Here is a 19,796-nt window from a genome sequence, read left to right on the forward strand (position 1 = left end):
TCTTCAAGAGCACCGTAAAAATAAGAGGGCCCTCTCTTATGAAACCCTCACAGTAAAGGGTTGGTTCCGAAAATGTTTATACCCGAAACCCAAAAGCTATCAGAAGAAAACACACCTGTAGCTTCACTTATTTCAAAGCAAAAAAGAATGAACTTTGCGCAACACTTAAACAAAATATCCTTTTATTTATACATGCCAAAAGACACAAGTACAAAAAAACAAAAGATAAACAACGAAAGAAAAAGAAAGCAAAAAGGCTAAACTTAGTCACCACCAGAACTCGGAGCAAGAGAGGCATATACATCCTCGGGAGAAGTAGGCGGTTCTGCCAGGCGTAGAATCTTGGCCTTCATTATCATTCTCTTCAAGTTTCTCCTCGATTCCCGAAAACTTGAAACCAAGACTAGAAGAATCAGTTGCATCAGGCTGAGCGGGAGACGTTCTCGAGCAGTTAACTCCAGCGTTCGGGACTTGGCGATCTCATCGTTGATATCAATAATGCTCGTTTTGGCCTCTTCCAATATTTTCCTCCTTATGTGGTACATAGAGTATATTTTTTCAATAATGAGGGAATCTTATTGGTACCGAAGTTTTGCTTTGAGCCTATCAACCTCGGTCGAAAGGCCATCCTACTCGGACTTCATGGCACTGAGGCTAGGATTGAGATCACGGATTGTGGTTATGTGACACTTATTTTGATCCATGATCTTATTATACCTATATTCCATCCGGGCCCGCTTCTCCTCGGCAGCAGCAGCTTCTTCAGCTTTGGAGTTCAAAGCTGCCTCCAAATTATTTGCTCATTTTATGGAGGTAGACTCGCTCTCGGTAGCAGTAAGAGCAGCATCTTGAGACTCAGCCCACTTAGCCTTTGCATCTTGAAGTTGTGCATGTAGCTGAGTGGCTTCTTGACTTTGAGCCATTACCTTCTGCTCACTCTGTTGCAACCGGACTTCAAGCTGGCCGCTTCAACAGCCTTCACTTCTAACACCGGGAGGTGCACGGCGAGTTGGTTCCTCTCAGCCAACAGTTGATCCCGCTCTGATATAAGTCCTTCTTTGTCAAGGATCAATCTCTGAAGTACCTCGAAAGCGAGGATTTTGGCTTGTAAAACAAATATTGAAGTCAGAAACCCTATTTAAACAAGTCAAATAGAGACAAACAATAAAGAAAGCAAGTACAATACCGTTGCTGCATTGTACATGGCATTATTCAACATACACTCCCCCAAAAGAGAGTGTATTTTCTTCTTATCTTTCTTTGAAGCCAGCAGCTTCAGATAGTTGGCAAGTTCCACCGGCCTGGATAGAAGATGGTACTTATTTGAGTCCGAGAGAGAAACGCTCCTCCTCCCTTGGGGATATGTAGAAGGGGATGAATAGTTGTGCCCCAAATTCTCATGGTTGGGGGACTGGGGAGGAGGGACATCCTCCTCTCGGGCGTCTGCGGCCGGTGGAGGAGATGTAGCAATTGTTGGTGATGAAGGCACAACTTGTGTGGAGGGAGATAAAGCTGATGGTGTTGAAGGTTCATAAGCAACTGCGACAAAGGCAGTGTTGTTTATTGGTTTCTCATCAACCAAAGGCAGAAGGGGCCCGGTACCCAACCTCTTTGGACCAGAAGAGACGACTTGGACTGGAAAGGGAGAATTAGCATTCTTCACTAAATCCACTCTCACCGAGTGCTCGGACCTCGCCCTCGGTTGGGGTTCTAAGCTCTCCAAATTGAGCATTATGTTAAGCTGATAAAGATCGTTGTCTCTTTGAAGGGAAGCCTCTTCATCACTAGCATCCCCATCATCATCAATAACCACAGTGGCTACGGCTGGCTCGGGCGTGGCCTTCTTCACTTTCTTAAATTTTTACCCCAACTGAGTAGGAACCCTGCCTTTTTGGTTGCTTGTTCTCTAGCCGAGGACTTCGAGAGGAAGCACCTGCACCGGAAGCAGACCTGAGGGCACCGATCCGGGTGAGAGCCTCTTGCAATAACCTCGCAGCCTCTGTGGGATCGACCAAAACATCCTCCTCAAGGCAGGAAACAGGACCCTTCAGGAGACCTGAATCAAACAAAAAGGTAGGGTTAGCAGGTTTTCTTATTTGCAAAGGAGGAATGAAGGAAGAGTCAGTTTACCGTGGTTCTTGGCCCTCCGCCCGTATTTGGGGGTCAACTCCTTCCACCGGCGGGTTTCTAGCGTAGTGATGTCCAGAATCTTCTGAACCCATCGATCAAGGCCTTTAACTTATGGTAGTGACCACTGAGTAGATGAAATAACGAAAGAAAAAGGGTTAACAATGGCATGGGACAACCTTCTTCGGAGAAGGAAGTAGATTTTGAACTTACGTGAACGATTCCAAGATTCGGGGAAAGATGGAGTTGCGCCCGGGATGATATCCCTAGTGGAAATGATGACAAACCGCTCCATCCATCTACGGTCATTGTCATCGTCCATGCTGGTAAGAAACGAATGGTGGCCACGGTTGTTGAAGTTTATTACTCCCCCATTTTGGGGGAGTATAGGTTCATCAGATGTGCCAGGGTGAGGGGCTCCCTCGTTTCCAGGCACAGCCGCCGCAGACAAGCCACTGTTCGCCACACCGAAGGGCCCACCTGAGCCAAATAGACCTGGTACCGATGGCACAACTCCAAAATCACGGGGTCAAGTCCCCCGCTCAAAAAAAATGGACCCAAAGTGAAGGGATACATGTAAATGTACGTAAAACCCTTCTTAGTGAAGGTCACCCGTTCCACCAAGTTAGGAGCAATAATATTTAGGGCATGGTAGTCACAATCTTACTTCACAGCGGGAATACTGGAAGGGCGAATAGAAGAAGGGTATCTACCAACAGCCCAAGTTCGAAAGTTTGAAGTAGAGAATTTCTCTTCGAAATCTTTGGCAGTGTTCAGATGTTTGGGTATGATGGTGCTCACCGTGGGATGATCAGAATCAACATCAACCTTTTTATCTTTGCTCCTCTTCGGGCCCCTACCAAAGAGAAGACCAGAGTTCTTGAAAAATTTAGAAGAAGCCATAATGATAAGGAGTTGATAAAGTTTTTTGAAGAAGAACAAAGAGAGATGAAAACAGAAGAAAGTTAAGTGCAAAAAAGTTAAGAAAGCTTATGAAGTTGTTATACGTGAAAGAAGAAGAATGAGGTGTATAAGTAAAGGTATATATGGCTAAAATCGTAGTCATGATTACCTCGAGAACCGACAAAAATATTTCTAAATCATGGGGTAACACGTGTGACGTGAGTCTTATCAAGCATCGGAAACTTTTCAAAAGGGTTCAGAAAATTTTTTGCCAAGAAAGGAATCTTCACCAACTTTCCGATGACACAAAGATGTGCCACCGGAAAGCAGGGGGACTATCTGTATAGGGTAAAATTAGTTTATATTAAATGCTCAAATGATTACATGACACGTGGAACCAGAGGCAGACAGAAGATGAGGGGAGTGAAAACCAAGACCGAAGATAGAAGCTTCAGTTGATACCGGGCAGATTCTGAAGGGAACACAGTCAACAGAAGCAAATGAATGTTTGTCACCAGATGGCATTTAATGAAGAATATTCTTCTGTATTAAATATGCAGCCGTTGCAGAGAATTTTGGCATTTATGACATGTCGTTACATATTCATCAATGACCCCCATTATTGTCATTTAAGAGGGTCTTGATCCTAGGATCTTGTTCCCTAGGTATAGCTATAAATAGGGAATTCAATAACCATTGTAACACACGAGATCTCTAGCAAATCTTATGCTACATTTTACTATCAAGCTGAATAATACAATTTTATCTTTTGTCTAGTATAGTTCTTGTCGCTGTCTTCGAAAGCCTTGCTTCCGGAACCAATCTTGTTATTTCTTTCGATTTCAATATTAAGTCTTACTTTTCATTTAATTTATTTATTATTTTGAGATCAAATCAGTTCGCTTGTCTTTAAACCATGTAACAAATTCAATTGTACCGTTTTATGGGTAAACAGAAATCTCTTTAAACGGTAAAAATTTTATGGGTTCAGGTCAATCAAAGGTTCGACTTTCTTATCCACCTTTTAGCCGAAAAGAAAACTGAAATTGAAAGAAACAAAATAAATTATCCAAACAAGGCAAGATGGATCTAAATTTTTATTCCAATAGATGTGACGTATTGTTACACTCAGTGGTGGAGTCGGGAATTTATATAAGGGAAATTCAAGAAAATACTATAGAATGCATACTTGGGATTCAATCTTGTGATTAGTGGTGGCAAAATGGATAAAAATAAACAGTTATCCATCCATATTATCCACTAAAAAATAGGTTGGATTATGAACTTTTTAAAAACTGGTCAAATATGGATAAGAACCATATTATCCACTTAGAAAATGGATAATCAATGGTTAACTAATAGATAACTAATAGGTTTAACTTTTACATTTGTAAAGACTCAAATTGGGGGCTCCTCAAGCTTGAAAAACTGGGAATTCTCCCAAAAGTATCATATTCAAAAAGCCATGAATAATATTATTATCCGCCGGTTAACCCATTTTCTATCCGTATTAAATATGGGTCGGGCCGGATAATATATCCGTTTTGTATTATCCGTTTTCGACCCGCTCATATCCGACTCGACCCGCTTGTCACCCCTACTTGTGACCAACTTTTAAACCTCTTTGCCATTACACTTGAGTTTTCGTTTATGACAATGAGATTCAACGGTTTATATATAAATAATAAATTTTACGTTTATCCTATTTGTACAATTTTTCGACAAAGGGAATTCAATTATTACTAGCTCCAGCTCTCAATTGAGATTGATGGAAAGATATATTCTACAAATTTGATTTCTACATTTTGTCTAAAGATTGTTGTATATCGTTATCTCGTAGTTGTATATGCTAGACCTTTGATACCTTACATTTGAAAACGTTCCTCCGCTTCCCCATGCCCATTTTTTTCCTGAGAATATGCAAGCTGATCCTGATAATTAAGGAATTAAAGATAGAAAGGGACATTAGATCAACATCCCAGTCTTTATCATGCTCTCTATATAATTGTAAATGTCACAACAATTTATTGCAAGATATTACATTCCTAATTCTGTTAACCGAAAGCAGGCGAAACCTAGTGGTCAACCTAATAATTATACTTCATAGAATATACTGCAGAATACTGAATACCGAATATAGCACTTGCATAACGATGGGAACTGGCATCATGGTTTTCCTCAGCTGCATAAAACAATACGTACTGGCTGATTGATTGGCTAAGTCGAATTAAGGGTGTTCAAACTGAACCAGAAAACCGCAGCAAATCGAAAAGTCAAACCAAACCGGTTAGATTAAATAACTATCATGTGTTAGTAAAAAAAATTCTCCCATAAGAATATTTAATAGATCATATGTTGTCAATTTTTACTAAATATATATTCACTTATTAAAATTTTATCTATAAATTGAACAAAGTAAGATTAAAATAATATTCATGTAACAAAAAATTTCAAAACCCTGAAAAAATCGAACCAATCCAAACGGATATAGTTGGTTTAGTGTGATTTGATTTTGATAAAATCGAACTAACCCAGTATATGTACACCCCTAAGTCAAATCATAAAGGGGGATGAAACTATTACTTGGACAAAAGGAGAAATGAAGTGGCTTAGTCAAATCCTTTTGTCGATAACCTTGGGACTAATCCATTGAATATATAGATAAATAGGTAACTGATCGAATACGGGTTGAAAACATACTGAATCATGGTTTACCATTAAATAAGGTTGTTTGTATATTATTTTATCTTAGGTATATCCGAGCAAATATTCCTCGTGGGCGTTATCAACAACATGCATGTCTGCATATAAATGTCTGCATGAAAACAACAAAAGAGGAAATTAAGATGGCTCAAGTTAGAGAAGCCATTGATAATCAGAGAAAAAAAGGTGAGGAGGAAGACGACACGATTAAGAAGGCTAGATCTGAGACTTTGCCATTTCACAAACTGCTGAGTGAAGCAGATGCACTTGACTGGACGTTAATGGCTTTGGGAACACTGGGTTCCATTGTCCATGGACTTGCCCAGCCTGTTGGCTATTTTCTTCTTGGCAAAGCCCTTGATGCATTTGGAAATAATATTGATGATACTGCAGCTATGGTTAGAGCCCTCAAAAAGGTATGTCTCAAACCTTCAGCTATGGTTGAAGTTGAAAAAAGAATATTTAAAGTTGAAGTTTGATAAAAGGTAAACATACATTATTTCACATAAAACAATGAAGATTTATAAGAGAAAAGCATTACTTCACTTGAAATATTCCTCAAACAAGTTTCTCCATAATATTTATGGCCACACAGAAAATTCACTATTTTATTCACCAGGCGAAGGGGGGTCTTATTAAGCTGTCTTTCTCACAATTATTTCAGGTCGTTCCTTATGTATGGTATATGGCCTTTGCAACATTTCCTGCTGGAGTTCTGGGTAACGACTTTACTAATATCATACTAATTCTTTTCTTAAAATTAACGTTATTACTATATACTAAAGTTTCAATAAGCAAGTCTGTCTTGCAAAGATTATGATAACAGCAGTTTAGAAAATGTCAAGTTGAAAATTCAAAACCAAGCAACGACATTTTACTGTGAATATGGTTTGAAACAGTAGAAAGATTTTGGAGTTAAAAAGTGCTAATGTGGGATATGCAGAAATAGGATGCTGGATGTACGCTAGTCAAAGACAAGTAGCAGGCTTGAGACTAAAATTTCTAAGTGCAGTCTTAAGACAGGATATTGGGGCTTTTGATACAGATATAACTAGTGGCAAAGTACTTACTGGCATAAGCAACCACATGTCACTCATACAGGACACCATAGGAGAGAAGGTAAATAGCTCAACATTATTCTTGGCTTCCATTAGCAATCTATGATATGCTGCTTTATTTTAATCTTAAGGTGCCATGAATGCAAAGTGTCTGCTCCACTTAAATATGACCAGACCAGGCCACTAGGAGCCAGTCGAGCCTGGTTAAATTTCTCAAGGAAGGAGCTTTATCCAATCTTTTAGGCCATGGGTTGGACACCAGAACCCGGCTGGTCCAGTTGAGAATGTCGCCCGGTCCAGGTCCCTTTAAGGACACGGACCAACCCCTTATGAAGGAAATTAATCCAGTCCAGGCAAAGTTGACCAAACTTGAAATGAATATTACTTTCTACGAGAGCTGTTAGTTTTTTTAAAAAAAGTCCGAGACCAAACTTTTTGAACCTTACTCCTCATAATGAAGTTTAATGATAAGTAAGAAAGCACTTAAGTGATCAATGAAGTTAAGATCCGTAGGATGAAGGGAACTTGATGATTGAATCAGTGATGAAACAGCTCAATAAGCTATAAAAAGGGAAGGAAAAAAAGCCTGTTCGGTGCTAGCTTGCATCGACCATTTTAGCATACAAATGGATATTTCCTCACACATGATAGAGCTACTTCAGTAGATTTTAGAATTGCTTCCTCAGAGCTGAACCAGTTGCCTGTCGCACGAAATTGAGTTCAAAGACGGTCCATAACAGTTGGAAAGATTTAGTTAACAATATTTACCTTATGACATCTTAGACATCAAGAAGCCTCACAAATCTCTCACTTATTTATAATCTAATATTAGCACTTACCTTGCTATCATCCATTTCAACCTAACATTTTTTCCTTTTCCATGACAGTTGGGACATTTTCTATCATGCATTGCAACTTTCGGTTCTGGAGTTTTGATTGCATTCATATCCTGCTGGGAAGTGTCACTCCTATCCTTACTAGTTGTCCCACTGATTATGTTAACTGGCGCCAGCTATACAAAGAGAATGAGTCTGATTTCGAATAAAAAAATGACATACCTGTCAGAGGCCACATCAATGGTAGAACAGGTGACAAGTTATAGCAATTTCTTCAGTGACAATTTCATATTATAAAGCATAGGCCAATGAGCCAAGCTTATTTTACAATATCAGATGACAATTTATTCATACTGCATATCTGATGCTATATGACAGACGATCTCCCAGATAAGAACTGTATTTGCTTTTGTTGGAGAGAATTTATCAATCAAATCGTTCTCAGACTGCACAGAAAGACAAATGAGCATAAGCAAGAAAGAAGCATTTATAAAAGGTCTTGGGACAGGCATGTTCCAAACTATAACTTTCAGTTCGTGGGCTCTTATTGTGTGGGTGGGAGCTGTTGTAGTAGCAGCCAGGAGGTCCAGTGGAGGAGATGTCATAGCTGCAGTTATGAGCATCCTCTTTGGAGCAATGTAAGAGCCAAAACTTCATATTCTATATACAGACACTTCGTATTATGAAAGAGAAAAACCAAGTACCTTAGAAACAGCAACTAGATGAGTTTTTGTTCTCTTTCTCAAATTTCAGATCACTTACGTATGCTGCACCAGATATACAAATCTTCAATCAAGCAAAAGCAGCCGGAAGAGAAGTTTTCCAGATGATCGACAGAAAACCCACAATAAATGCTGACTCCGGAAGGATGACATTTGAAGTAATCGATGGCAATATCAAGATACAGGATGTACACTTTGCTTACCCATCACGGCAGGAGAAGTTGGTTCTTCAAGGGTTTTCTTTGACAATTCCAGCGGGAAAAGTAGCGGCACTTGTTGGAAGTAGTGGGTGCGGTAAAAGCACCATCATGTCACTACTAATGAGATTTTACGATCCCATGAGAGGTTGGTCATATATTCACTATTAATTACAAATCTCAGATGCTGAATTTGCAAGAGCATCTGACAAAAGAAATGTTTCACATCTAAATGTCTAAAAGCTTCATAATGTTCATACTGCATCAATCAAATACATTAGCTGAATCACACAAAATCCAAAAACTCACTGTGTATGAAAACCATCAGGTGATATTCTCCTTGACAACCACAACATCAAGGATCTTGATTTAAAGTTTCTTAGAAGACACATAGGAGTAGTTTCCCAGGAGCCATCACTATTCGCTGGCAGCATCAAAGATAACATTAAGATGGGAAACATAGACGCAGATGATCAACAGATTGAGAGAGCTGCCCTCTTGGCAAATGCACATGCTTTCATATCCCAGTTACCGGATCAATATCTAACAGAGGTCAGACCACTAGCACTCAGACAATGATAACTGTTTCATTAGGCTGATTCTAGAAAAAAGAAATATAGCCATCTACACAGTTTGTGGTATTAAGTTCTGCATATTTTCAATTAAATGAATGATTAAATTTCCTATTTGGTCATGGAGTAATGGGCAAATCATGCCGGAAAGAACATGAAAATTAATACTCCCTCTGTTTCAATTTATGTGAACCTATTTCCTTTTTAGTCCGTGCCAAAAAGAATGACCTCCTTCCTTATTTGGCAACAATTTACCTTTATGCAATGATTTATAGCCACACAAAATATATGTGCCTCATTTTATACCACATATTCAAAAGTCTTCTCTCTTTTCTTAAACTCCGTGCCCAGTCAAATGGGTTCAAATAAATTGTAACGGAGGGAGTATAATAATAAAAAATGTTTCTACAATTCATAGGGTCAATTAGAGGTATTGCTAAAGAAAGGAAAAAGAGGAAGATGAGGGGAAGAGGAGAAGGATATTCATAAATAGAAGAAGTTAGCTACCATATGAATTTAGGTAGCATTATATATCCTCCAATGATACTTCAGACATTGAAAGAGTTTTCTAGCTTCATCAAAAAGACAGTCTACCACACCTGTCTACAATTACTTGAACATGCTAGTTCATAACCTAGTAGATTCCTAAAGAATCAAAGTTGAGGAGAAACATCTGAGAGTGTCTCCCAAATCCAACATTTCAGTTAGAAACATCCAAGGGGCCAAATGAAACAGAACAAAAACATAAATGCACTTCGAGAAATAAAACAAGTACCAAAAGCTAATGTTTGCATCCTAATGAAATTCGTAGGTGTTGACTTCTCATTCTAAACTAAAGATATTAGCATTAATTTTTGGCATCATCATAGCTCGAAGTCTCATCTGCAGAGAATCCTTAATTAGCTGGGATAATCAGAAGCTAATTAGACCTTTATGAACTCTAAAAAGACAAGATTCAATTAAAAAAGAACTGATAAGCATAGCTTGCATACCAAAGCCAGATCATGATAAGTTTTGCTCCTCATGATCAGGATAAAAAAAGGATTTTCCGCTTCTCCACCTCAGAAACAAAAAGGACACCCAAAGGCATGTCTTGGGCTTGAGAACGCCTGGAGGAAAAAGCTGTGCACCTAGCAAGTCTTACTGCCTTTACCCAAACCACGACAAATGACTTCCCTGTTAGATTCCTTTTGAGACATTGACAATAAGAGATTGCTAAATAGAAGGATGAGAACACACAGATTTCGTACAGTAGATATACAGATTCAAATGAACCAATATAATTCCATGAACACCAATTTCAGCTGCAGTACAAGCTCAAGAGAGCATTTGCTGAGATCACCTGAAAGTGCTGTTTCCTTATTCAATTTTCCTGTATAGCACAGTAGGAAAATGAAAGAAAGAAGGCAAATAAGAACAGCTGGTTACCACATACAACCCCGTATAAGAAGTACACTCTGACAAAGGATGAAACCATTTGATAATCAAAGAGGGTTACTCACGTAAGAAAATCCCTAAAGTAGTAAATTGAAATCTAACGGTGGAATACGATTAACGATAAAAATTTACTAATTACTACTGTAGGACATCAAGAGCCAAATGCCCTAAATTGAGGATTCCAAATTCTTATCGAAGAAATATTCATTGCTCCTCTGTCATCCTCCCAGCATGATAATCAAAAGGAAAGTAGCTTTAAGGCATGACCTCACAGTACATTCTAAACTATGTATTGATTCTTGTATTAGCGCAGCTTCCATGAAAAAACCAAAGCCTGCTAAATTAGCTTTCTTGTAATGTCCTCTCCTAGGTAGGGCAAAGTGGTCGGCAACTATCAGGTGGACAGAAACAAAGAATTGCAATAGCAAGATCAATCTTAAAGAATCCTCCAATTCTTTTGCTTGATGAGGCCACCAGTGCACTTGACACAGAGTCGGAGAAGCAAGTTCAAGAAGCACTTGAAACAGCAGCGCAAGGCAGAACAGTCATCTTAATTGCGCACAGAATGTCAACTATTGTTAATGCAGATATGATAGCTATTGTTGAGAACGGGAAAGTAGTGGAGACAGGAACACATCATAACCTATTAGATACGAGTACATTCTACAATAGCTTATTTAGCATGCAGCACATCAGTGAAGAATGTCAAACCAGGTCAGATTATACTCCACTTCATATTCATCGTTACAATTTCTTTTTCCTTTATTTGGATAAAATAAGGTAATTTTATTAAGGCAAGTACCAAGGAGGTACTGCCAACAAACAACAACAAATACATATTCATCGTTACAAATTAAACTGGTTGAACTTAAATGAAATACATTTAATTGACAGGTCGGAAGTTACAAAAAAGAAAACTCTTCCCATAAAAGAGGATTCATCTCAGGACGATGAGCAACATGATGAGCCAAGGGAAAGCAAAAGAGAGGTTAAGGAACTTCCTGAGAAGGAGCACATCCAGAAAAAAGAAACACATATATTCTTCAGAATCTGGTTTGCCTTGACTGAGAAAGAGATCATAAAGACTACTATTGGCTCCTTAGCAGCAGCTTTTGCAGGCATCTCCAAACCTTTTTTTGGGTACTTCATCATTACGATAGGAGTGGCATATTACCATCCTGATTCAAAGGAGAAAGTAGCTCTGTATTCAGCAATATTTGCTTCAATTGGGGTGCTTTCTTTGTTTGCTAACACTTTGCAGCATTACTTATTTGGAATAGTTGGAGAAAAGGCCATGACAAATCTCAGGCGAGCTTTGTATACAGGTATCCTACTTACATGAACTCCTGGAAGATCAGATACATCAATTTCTGTTTTTGTTTTCTTCCATTTCCTCTTTTCTCCATGGCTATTTTACCTTCAGTTTTGTTCCCTACGCAGAAACTTTTTGTTTTACCAATATAAAAGTTGAGGTTTATGATATTTCAAAAATTATTTGCAGCCACACTACGAAATGAATTAGCTTGGTTTGAAAAGCCCGAAAACGGTATTGGATCACTTACATCAAGGATAGTCAGTGACACATTCACAGTCAAGATCATAATATCTGACCGCATGTCTGTCATTGTTCAGTGCATTTCATCCATAGTGATTGCAACAACTGTCAGCATGATAGTTAATTGGAGAATGAGTCTGGTAGCCTGGGCTGTGATGCCATGCCACTTCATAGGTGGCCTCATTCAAGCAAAGTCAGCTAAAGGATTTTCTGATGATGGTACTCTAGCACACTCAGAACTTGTTGCCCTAGCTTCTGAATCTGCAACTAATATAAAGACTGTTGCGTCTTTTTGCCACGAAGAGCAGATACTCGAGAAGGCCAAACTGTCTTTGAAGAGGCCACTTAGGAAAGGGAAGACAGAAAGCATCAAATTTGGAATTATCCAAGGCACCTCTCTCTGCTTATGGAACATAGCTCATGCAGTAGCCTTGTGGTACACAACAATTCTTGTCGACAGGAACCAAGCCAGCTTTGAGAATGGGATAAGGGCATACCAGATATTCTCCCTAACTGTACCCTCAATTACAGAACTATGGACACTGATACCCACAGTACTATCAGCCATAGATGTACTAAAACCTGTATTCCAAAACCTTGACCGGTGCACAGAAATTATACCAGACGCGCCAGATACTTCAGAACATGAAACTATTAAAGGAGAAATTGAATTCCTAAATGTCCTGTTTTGTTATCCATCGAGACCAAAAGCAATAGTTCTCAACAATTTCAGTCTACAAGTTGAAGCTGGATTAAAGGTGGCACTTGTTGGGCAAAGTGGAGCTGGAAAATCTTCAATTGTGGCGTTGTTACTGAGATTCTATGATATTAACGAGGGAAAAGTTCTGATTGATGGCAAGAATATAAGATATTACAATCTTAGAAAGTTAAGGGCACAGATTGGATTGGTACAACAGGAGCCACTCCTGTTTAGCTGCTCAATTAGAGAAAATATCTGCTATGGGAGTGAAAGAGCATCAGAAGCTGAAATAGTGGAAGTCTCAAGGTCAGCAAACATACATGAGTTTATAAGTAACTTGCCTGACGGATATGACACTCTTGTGGGGGAGAAGGGTTCCCAACTCTCTGGAGGGCAAAAACAGAGAATAGCAATAGCAAGGGCCTTGCTCAAAAAGCCAAGAATAATGCTGTTGGATGAAGCAACAAGTGCCTTAGATACCGAGTCAGAAAGGGCAGTGGTGAGTGCACTGGGATCAATGAAACTAAACAGTTTTGGGGGCACGAAAGTGACACAAATCACAGTGGCACACAGGCTTTCCACAGTAATAAATTCAGATACTATAATTGTTATGGACAAAGGTAAGATTGTAGAAAAGGGTAGCCACTCAAACCTGATGGCAGAAACAGATGGTGTTTATTCAAGATTTGTTAGGCTCCAAAGTATTTGGGGGGGGGGGGGGAGGGAATTGAAGCACCCTGATAATTGCATAAAATAGACCAGATATGGGTCACCCTCATGTAAACAATATATTTGTTAGTTTTCACACTGTTGCATATGTTGAGAAATGATATACCAGATAGGGCAGGTATGGCCATATGGGATTGATAGCTGTTGAATTATTTAGTTAGATTTAGATAAGTTTCCTAAGTGAATTACAGCTCTTGCAATTTTTATTTTGTTAGGACTTTGCTATTTCAACCAGTGAGTTAGGACTCTAGATAATTTTTTAAATTTGTTTTGTTACGATTCGAGCTATCGTAAGTTGCAACACGCCATTTAAGAGAGTTAATGTCTATCAGTGAAACAGGTTGAATTTCCCTTAAAGTAAAGAGATTAGACACTCTCTCAAATGAGTTCCAAGGTCTGCAATTCCCTTTTAGTAAATTGCAAAATTCAGCAATCATAGGCAAGCCAAGGAAGAAGAACAAGGGCCGAGACCTGCGTGTTGGGCCTGATTTTCCTGTTAATCATCTGGTGACTCAGATCCAAAACTAGGGACCTTAACACACTTCCACCTCCTAAATCCTTTTTCTCGTTTTGGTAGATAAAAGAGTTGTGTCTAAGTAGCTATTATATGCAGAAATCATATGGCAAAACAGTTAACTTATATTTCATATCCACAATGACTGAGTACACAGGATTGTTACATGTAACGAAAGAGCACCCCTTTAAGATTTTTGTCTAAATTTCAAGTTGGATATTGTAGATCCTTTAGATTTTAGGACTAAACTTCAACGCGGACACTGTGTAGATTCTTTAGTCTTTCCATCTCTTCCCCAGAGGCAATTCCAGGATCAATAAAACACAACTGCAAGAGAAATAGTATGTTAATTGATAGCATAACACAGGACACTCAAATAAATGCCAGACGGTTGAAATGCAGTAATACCTGATATAATGGCTTCTTCAGGGTGTGGACACCTCTTTTTACTAGCTTTTGCCAACCGGCATTTTCTTTAAGAGATTTTGCCAGGGATTCTGTTGGCTGAGACATGGCATAGTGGAACTTCTGGTAAGTAATCTAGAGCTATTATAGATGATTTATCATAAAGGGAACATGGAAGGCCCCCCAGCAATTAAAACCCCGGGACAGGCAATTTGATATTTTGACAAAATTTACGAGTAAAAAGAACGATAAAATCAGAAGTCTTTTAGCTTTCGCCCTAACTTGGAAGGGCATTAAATAGCTTTGCAATGAACAGCATTATTTGATTTCTTCTCAACACCTCAACAAGAGAAGGAGGGAGGAGAAAGCAAAACATTTCGATAACTATCCCATCTTCAGGCATTCCCAAATCATGTCTTAACCTTAAGTGATGAGAACTACAACATGCAAGGAAACATGATTAAGAACCTTAAACGATAACATTTAATAAGTGTGCACATTTGCAGCACAGCAATATTAAATGAGAGCAGCACATTCACGAATCTCTCATATGTGCTTATCTAGACCACATAATACAATTCCAGTTGTATTGATAATGTAAGAATACCCTTAACAACACATTTAATGCAAAAGTCTAAAATTCCTTAAGACTTCTTAGTTCTGGAACCAATGATAATTGATACATAAGCAGGTTAAACCATGAACCCAACTGCCAAAAGAGGAAGTCATGAAGCATAGCCAACTTTCTGAATCATAAAACCAACATCTAATGTAATATGCTGTTCCATCTTCAGTTAATACAACAATAACAACAAACCAAGTGTAATCCCACAAGTGGGGTCTGGGGAGGATAGCATGAATGCAGACCTTACCCCTACCTTGAGAAGGTAGAGAGGTTGTTTCCAATAGACCCTCAGCTCAAGGAAAGATGAAAAAAGCAATAGCAACAGGCAGTAACACCGGCAAGATAACAAGAAAATGGTTTATAAAAGAAAATAAACTCATTATAATCATTTAACTAGGGAAGAGGAGACTAAGGATGTAACATACACCTTTCAAGGAATATGACAAATATGGTCATCAGGGATAACTAAAAATCCTTTCAAGAAGTATCGCAATATAGCCATCAGGGATGTGCATAAAGAACAAAGCAATAATAGAGCCGTGATAAAAGACTTGCTTATCAATGCATGTGCATATACTTACATGACCTGGATCTAAGATCAATAGATTGTAATGTATCGACCCATTTCTCTGACATCTACTTTGAATCCCAACAATGGTTCTTGAATGGCCATCATGCTGGAAGTACAAGGGCCTGTTTCAATGAAGCTTATAAGCGATCCCACTACAAAAAGAGATAATGTTGATGAAACAACTCGGAAAAGAAAATTCATGGAAAAATAAGATGATTGCATAGTCCTAGTTAATCAAGGAAATATAGTTGTTGACTAAATTCACTTACGCTTTTTGACTCACTAGGATACCATGATTGCTTGAATTCTTGAATTTATTGTCACAGAAGTAACTCCACACCCAATCAACGAGTGCCTGTTGTACCCTAGGCTTAGCCTTTACATCGTACGAAATAGAAACAGCCTCAGATATATCATTTTTCTTTTTGGACAGATATCTATCCATTGGTCCATAAACCTGCAGTGACATCTTGCTGACATAATTCCCGACTCCATTAGACCTAGAGTCACGGCTTATAAAGTCCACTATTCTGGCCCGAACGCCAAACGAACGGAAGAGTGTAGCACATTCTGTTGTTCCAATCCAATTTCTTTTGCCATAAATTGCTCGATCAAAGTCTTCTGAGCCCTGTTTATCAAAGCCTCTTTGCCAAGCAATTTCAAGCCATCTTTGGAGTGAAGGGATGTCAGGTACAAACCCAGAACCTCCATACAACACCTCCCTTGCTTCTTGATGTTGCTTAAGCAAGTGAGAACTAAGCATCTGGATATTACGCCACCCACAACCCCACCCAAAATCCTCTGAAGGGCTGCTTTGAAAATGATCAACAAAACCACACAAAATAGTGGTGGTCTTTTCAGTCTCCAACTCTAAACAGTTCTTCAACAAATCCATCGAGCCTTGTCCAATCTGAGGGCAGATTTCCTTGATCTGCACACTAGCTAAAATCCTTATCTCTTCAGTTAGATCTTTCTCTCCGGGTGTGCAATTTTTGGCATCACATTTCAAGAAACTATTCTCATGATTCTTCCGAGAACTGGTTTCACACTGCATGGCATGATCAACCTGATGATCATGTAAACAAGTCTTTAGAAAGTTAGAGCTAGCAAAAAACAAGGTTACAACCTTTTCATTATTTTTAGGACCCTATATCCCATCTTATGTAACAAGCCATTTTTGGACGACAAATTTTACCAATTTAAAATACACTAAGAATATTAGAAATTTTAATGCTCTAAAATTCTTAAACATTTGCAGCCAAAAAATACAAATTTGACTCCAAAATTATATGGAGGTAGAAACAGTTTTATAAAATTTGACGGAGGAAAAGAAAAGAAACTCAAAGTGTAACGCTGAAAAAAGTTAGGAAAATTCTCAAAATATTTGATTAAATTTGAAGGAGGAAAGAAAACCTTCAAAACATAACTTAACAAAGTTACAGGTAACATCAAAAAAGTTAGGCAAATCCTTAAAAAAATTAACTAAATATGAAAGAAGAATAAGCCCTTCAATGTAACTTAACAAAGGTAACAAATAATGTCAAAAAGCTAAGAAATCTTTAAAAATATAATAAAATTTGAAGGAGGAAATGATCTTCAATTCCTCCTTCAAATTGTAACTTAACAAAAGTTATAAATAATGTCAAAAAGTTAGGCAAATCCTTAAAAGTTTTAATTTAATTAAGGAGGGGAAAAAACCCTTCAGAATGCAACATAGCAGAAGTCACGATTAAGACAGAAAGTTAGGCAAAACCTAAGTGTTATGCATATTTTATTAAGAAGTCCTTGTAAATTGTTAGAAGGACAACTTGTAGATGATGCATAGTCTATCCTAGACGCTACAGAGTCCTTGTAAGAAGAACAGGGATACACTTTCTTGTTTTTTAACAGTAACACAGCATTTAGCACTGCCTTTGTGCTAATGATAGATGTATTCAAGTTCTTACCTTTCTCAAAAAATAACTTATTAGGAAGTCTAAAAACCAGCTTCTTCCAGATCCACATAGAAGAATCTTCCATATGAAATTTTGCAATCATAGTTACAATTAAAGATATATTTACAAGAGACATTAACCAATTTCAGACTATAAGGTTATCTACGAAATGATTAAGAAAAGGGCAGCTTGGTGCAAGAAGCATCTCGCGTTCACACAGGTCCGGGGAAGGGACGCACCCCAAGGGCTGTAATGTAGGAAGCCTACTCTGATGCAAATATTAATGGTTCATTCCATGGCTCGAACTCGTGACATGTAGGTCAGAGGGAGACAACTTTAGTGTTGCTCCAAAGCTCCTTCCTAATGATAAAACCAACTAGCAAATAACAAAAGCACCCACATCATTGGTAAAGATGCTTATCCATCCCACATTGCCAACGGCAGTTCGAAAGCTTACCCTATTATTAACGAGAAGTTTGAAACCCTAACCCTACTTTTAGATTTTGGAGTCTTCGCCCCAAAGAGGGTCATTAGTCAAATATGCCCCTCACTGCCCCTAAGGGTTACAAAAATGGTGATGGCCATTGTGTAGATAGTCAAATTAATAATTTCCAGGGATTATCAAAGATCTAATAAAAGAGCAGTATTAATAGTTAATTCACAAAGAGAAAAAGGGGTACCTGGAAATAAGATGGACTTGAGGAGGCAAGGGAAATTTCTTGTGCCAATTCCAAGTCCTTGGAAATGTCTTCATCGTCGAAGTGACTGTTTGCGTGTCTGTATTAATAGTGTCAAATTTAGAACATGTGAAAGAAAAAATTAGCAATTGGCATAGAACATAACAGAATAACAAACAAGCACAAAGAAAAGAAGAGTAGACAAGCGAAGTTTTACGGGTATACCTTTCGAGTTCAAGGGTGAGAACTGTGAGATTACAGAAAGGGCAAGTTGACAAGTCCATGTCAAGGCAAGAAAGGAGTGCGGAGGAAACCTTAATAGATGTTTGAATTTAAGTCTTGGCAATGGGAATTCGAGGTTTTGACGAAAATCATCCTTTAAAGTATAGTTGCAGATTCAAGTGCATCCTTAATATATTATAGCTAACAAACAACATCCCTCATGTGTCCTAAAATGAACAAGTTTGGTCCATAGTTAACATTTTCGTCTAAAATTAACTGTACAACAAAATCCGTGTGCATAGCACGTGATTTTTAATCTGAAAAGAAAGAAAAACGCTGCCCGCCCTACCCCTATAGGGAAAAGGTTCAAAATTTACCCCTTTACTATAAGAAAAGGATCAAGTTTATCCTCTATTATATTTTGTGTTTGAATATATTTCTCCTGTTATATAATTGGATCAAATATATGCTTCTTTCGTTAACATTATCCAAGGTGAACGCTAAATTCCACGTGGCATTAACATTTTTTGACCACGTGACATGTCACCTCACTGCCCTCAACCCATTTTATTCCTCACCTTTCCTTTTTCGTCCACCACTAGCACCTCATATCCCTTCACCACTAGTGCCACCACCAACACCGCCATGACCACCACCATTTTCACCATTTCCACCTTCACTCTCTAGACCGAGCTTAGGGGAAAATATAAGTAATTGTAGCAAAATATTTTTTTAATATTCGCTTCATAAAATATTTAATCACTGTAATAATTTTCAAAACTATTAAATATACATATTTCAATTAGGCTCCGTCCAGTATTTTGTAAATACTTATTTGACTCCCGATGTTAATCCCGATTAGTTCAGTCCCAAAATATGTACTAACACAATGTGATGGGAAAAAAGGAAAAACGTAATTTGGCCAATTCAGTAGCCGAATAAATGAACTATCATTTGTTTTTGGTTTCATTTTAAATGCATTTTTTCTTGTAATATCCGCTTTATCACCAAAATATTCTTCTTCCTTTTGGAAAAAGCTTCAACAAAAAATCTCTTAGACAATATTAAAAAAATATTTTGCTACAATTGTTTATATTTTTTTCTAAGCTCCGTCTAGAGAGTGAAGGTGGAGATGATGAAAATGGTTGTGTTGATGTTGGTACTAGTGATGTTGGTGCAGTATTTTGGGCTTGTAGGCCTTGTATGTATATTTGTTGGTTTGTCAGTTGTAGTAGTTATGACGGCCTTGTCAGCCTAGATTTATATTGATGTCTAGTCAGAGCTAGTTTCCGTTCATTTTTATATTTTG

The 19,796-nt window shown here is 38.2% G+C and overlaps 2 protein-coding genes and 1 long non-coding RNA gene across 3 annotated transcripts; 1 reads left to right on the forward strand and 2 right to left on the reverse strand.

Moving 5' to 3' along the window:
• The first annotated feature begins 5,719 nt into the window (after nucleotides 1-5,719).
• LOC107770459 (ABC transporter B family member 19-like) lies at nucleotides 5,720-13,720 on the forward strand. The gene is made up of 10 exons (XM_016589766.2): nucleotides 5,720-6,149; nucleotides 6,398-6,452; nucleotides 6,677-6,852; nucleotides 7,679-7,879; nucleotides 8,006-8,265; nucleotides 8,381-8,694; nucleotides 8,875-9,098; nucleotides 10,926-11,269; nucleotides 11,450-11,880; nucleotides 12,057-13,720. Exons 1-10 carry the CDS (start codon nucleotides 5,850-5,852, stop codon nucleotides 13,565-13,567), a joined length of 3,816 nt encoding a protein of 1,271 aa, XP_016445252.2. The 5' UTR covers nucleotides 5,720-5,849; the 3' UTR covers nucleotides 13,568-13,720.
• Nucleotides 7,888-8,430, reverse strand: LOC142175434 (uncharacterized). Its single transcript, XR_012704480.1, has 2 exons — nucleotides 8,332-8,430; nucleotides 7,888-8,073 (listed from the first exon to the last, which is right to left on the reverse strand). It is a non-coding gene; the product is annotated as an uncharacterized LOC142175434 (long non-coding RNA).
• Nucleotides 13,721-14,160: 440 nt separating the features above from the next.
• On the reverse strand, nucleotides 14,161-18,648 carry LOC107770455 (uncharacterized). Its single transcript, XM_075242212.1, has 6 exons — nucleotides 18,491-18,648; nucleotides 18,269-18,365; nucleotides 15,924-16,720; nucleotides 15,665-15,776; nucleotides 14,462-14,557; nucleotides 14,161-14,380 (listed from the first exon to the last, which is right to left on the reverse strand). Exons 1-6 carry the CDS (start codon nucleotides 18,547-18,549, stop codon nucleotides 14,297-14,299), a joined length of 1,245 nt encoding a protein of 414 aa, XP_075098313.1. The 5' UTR covers nucleotides 18,550-18,648; the 3' UTR covers nucleotides 14,161-14,296.
• Nucleotides 18,649-19,796: the final 1,148 nt, after the last annotated feature.

The sequence above is a fragment of the Nicotiana tabacum genome, chromosome 21 (assembly GCF_000715075.1).
Source record: "Nicotiana tabacum cultivar K326 chromosome 21, ASM71507v2, whole genome shotgun sequence".
NCBI classification, from domain to species: Eukaryota; Viridiplantae; Streptophyta; class Magnoliopsida; order Solanales; family Solanaceae; genus Nicotiana; species Nicotiana tabacum.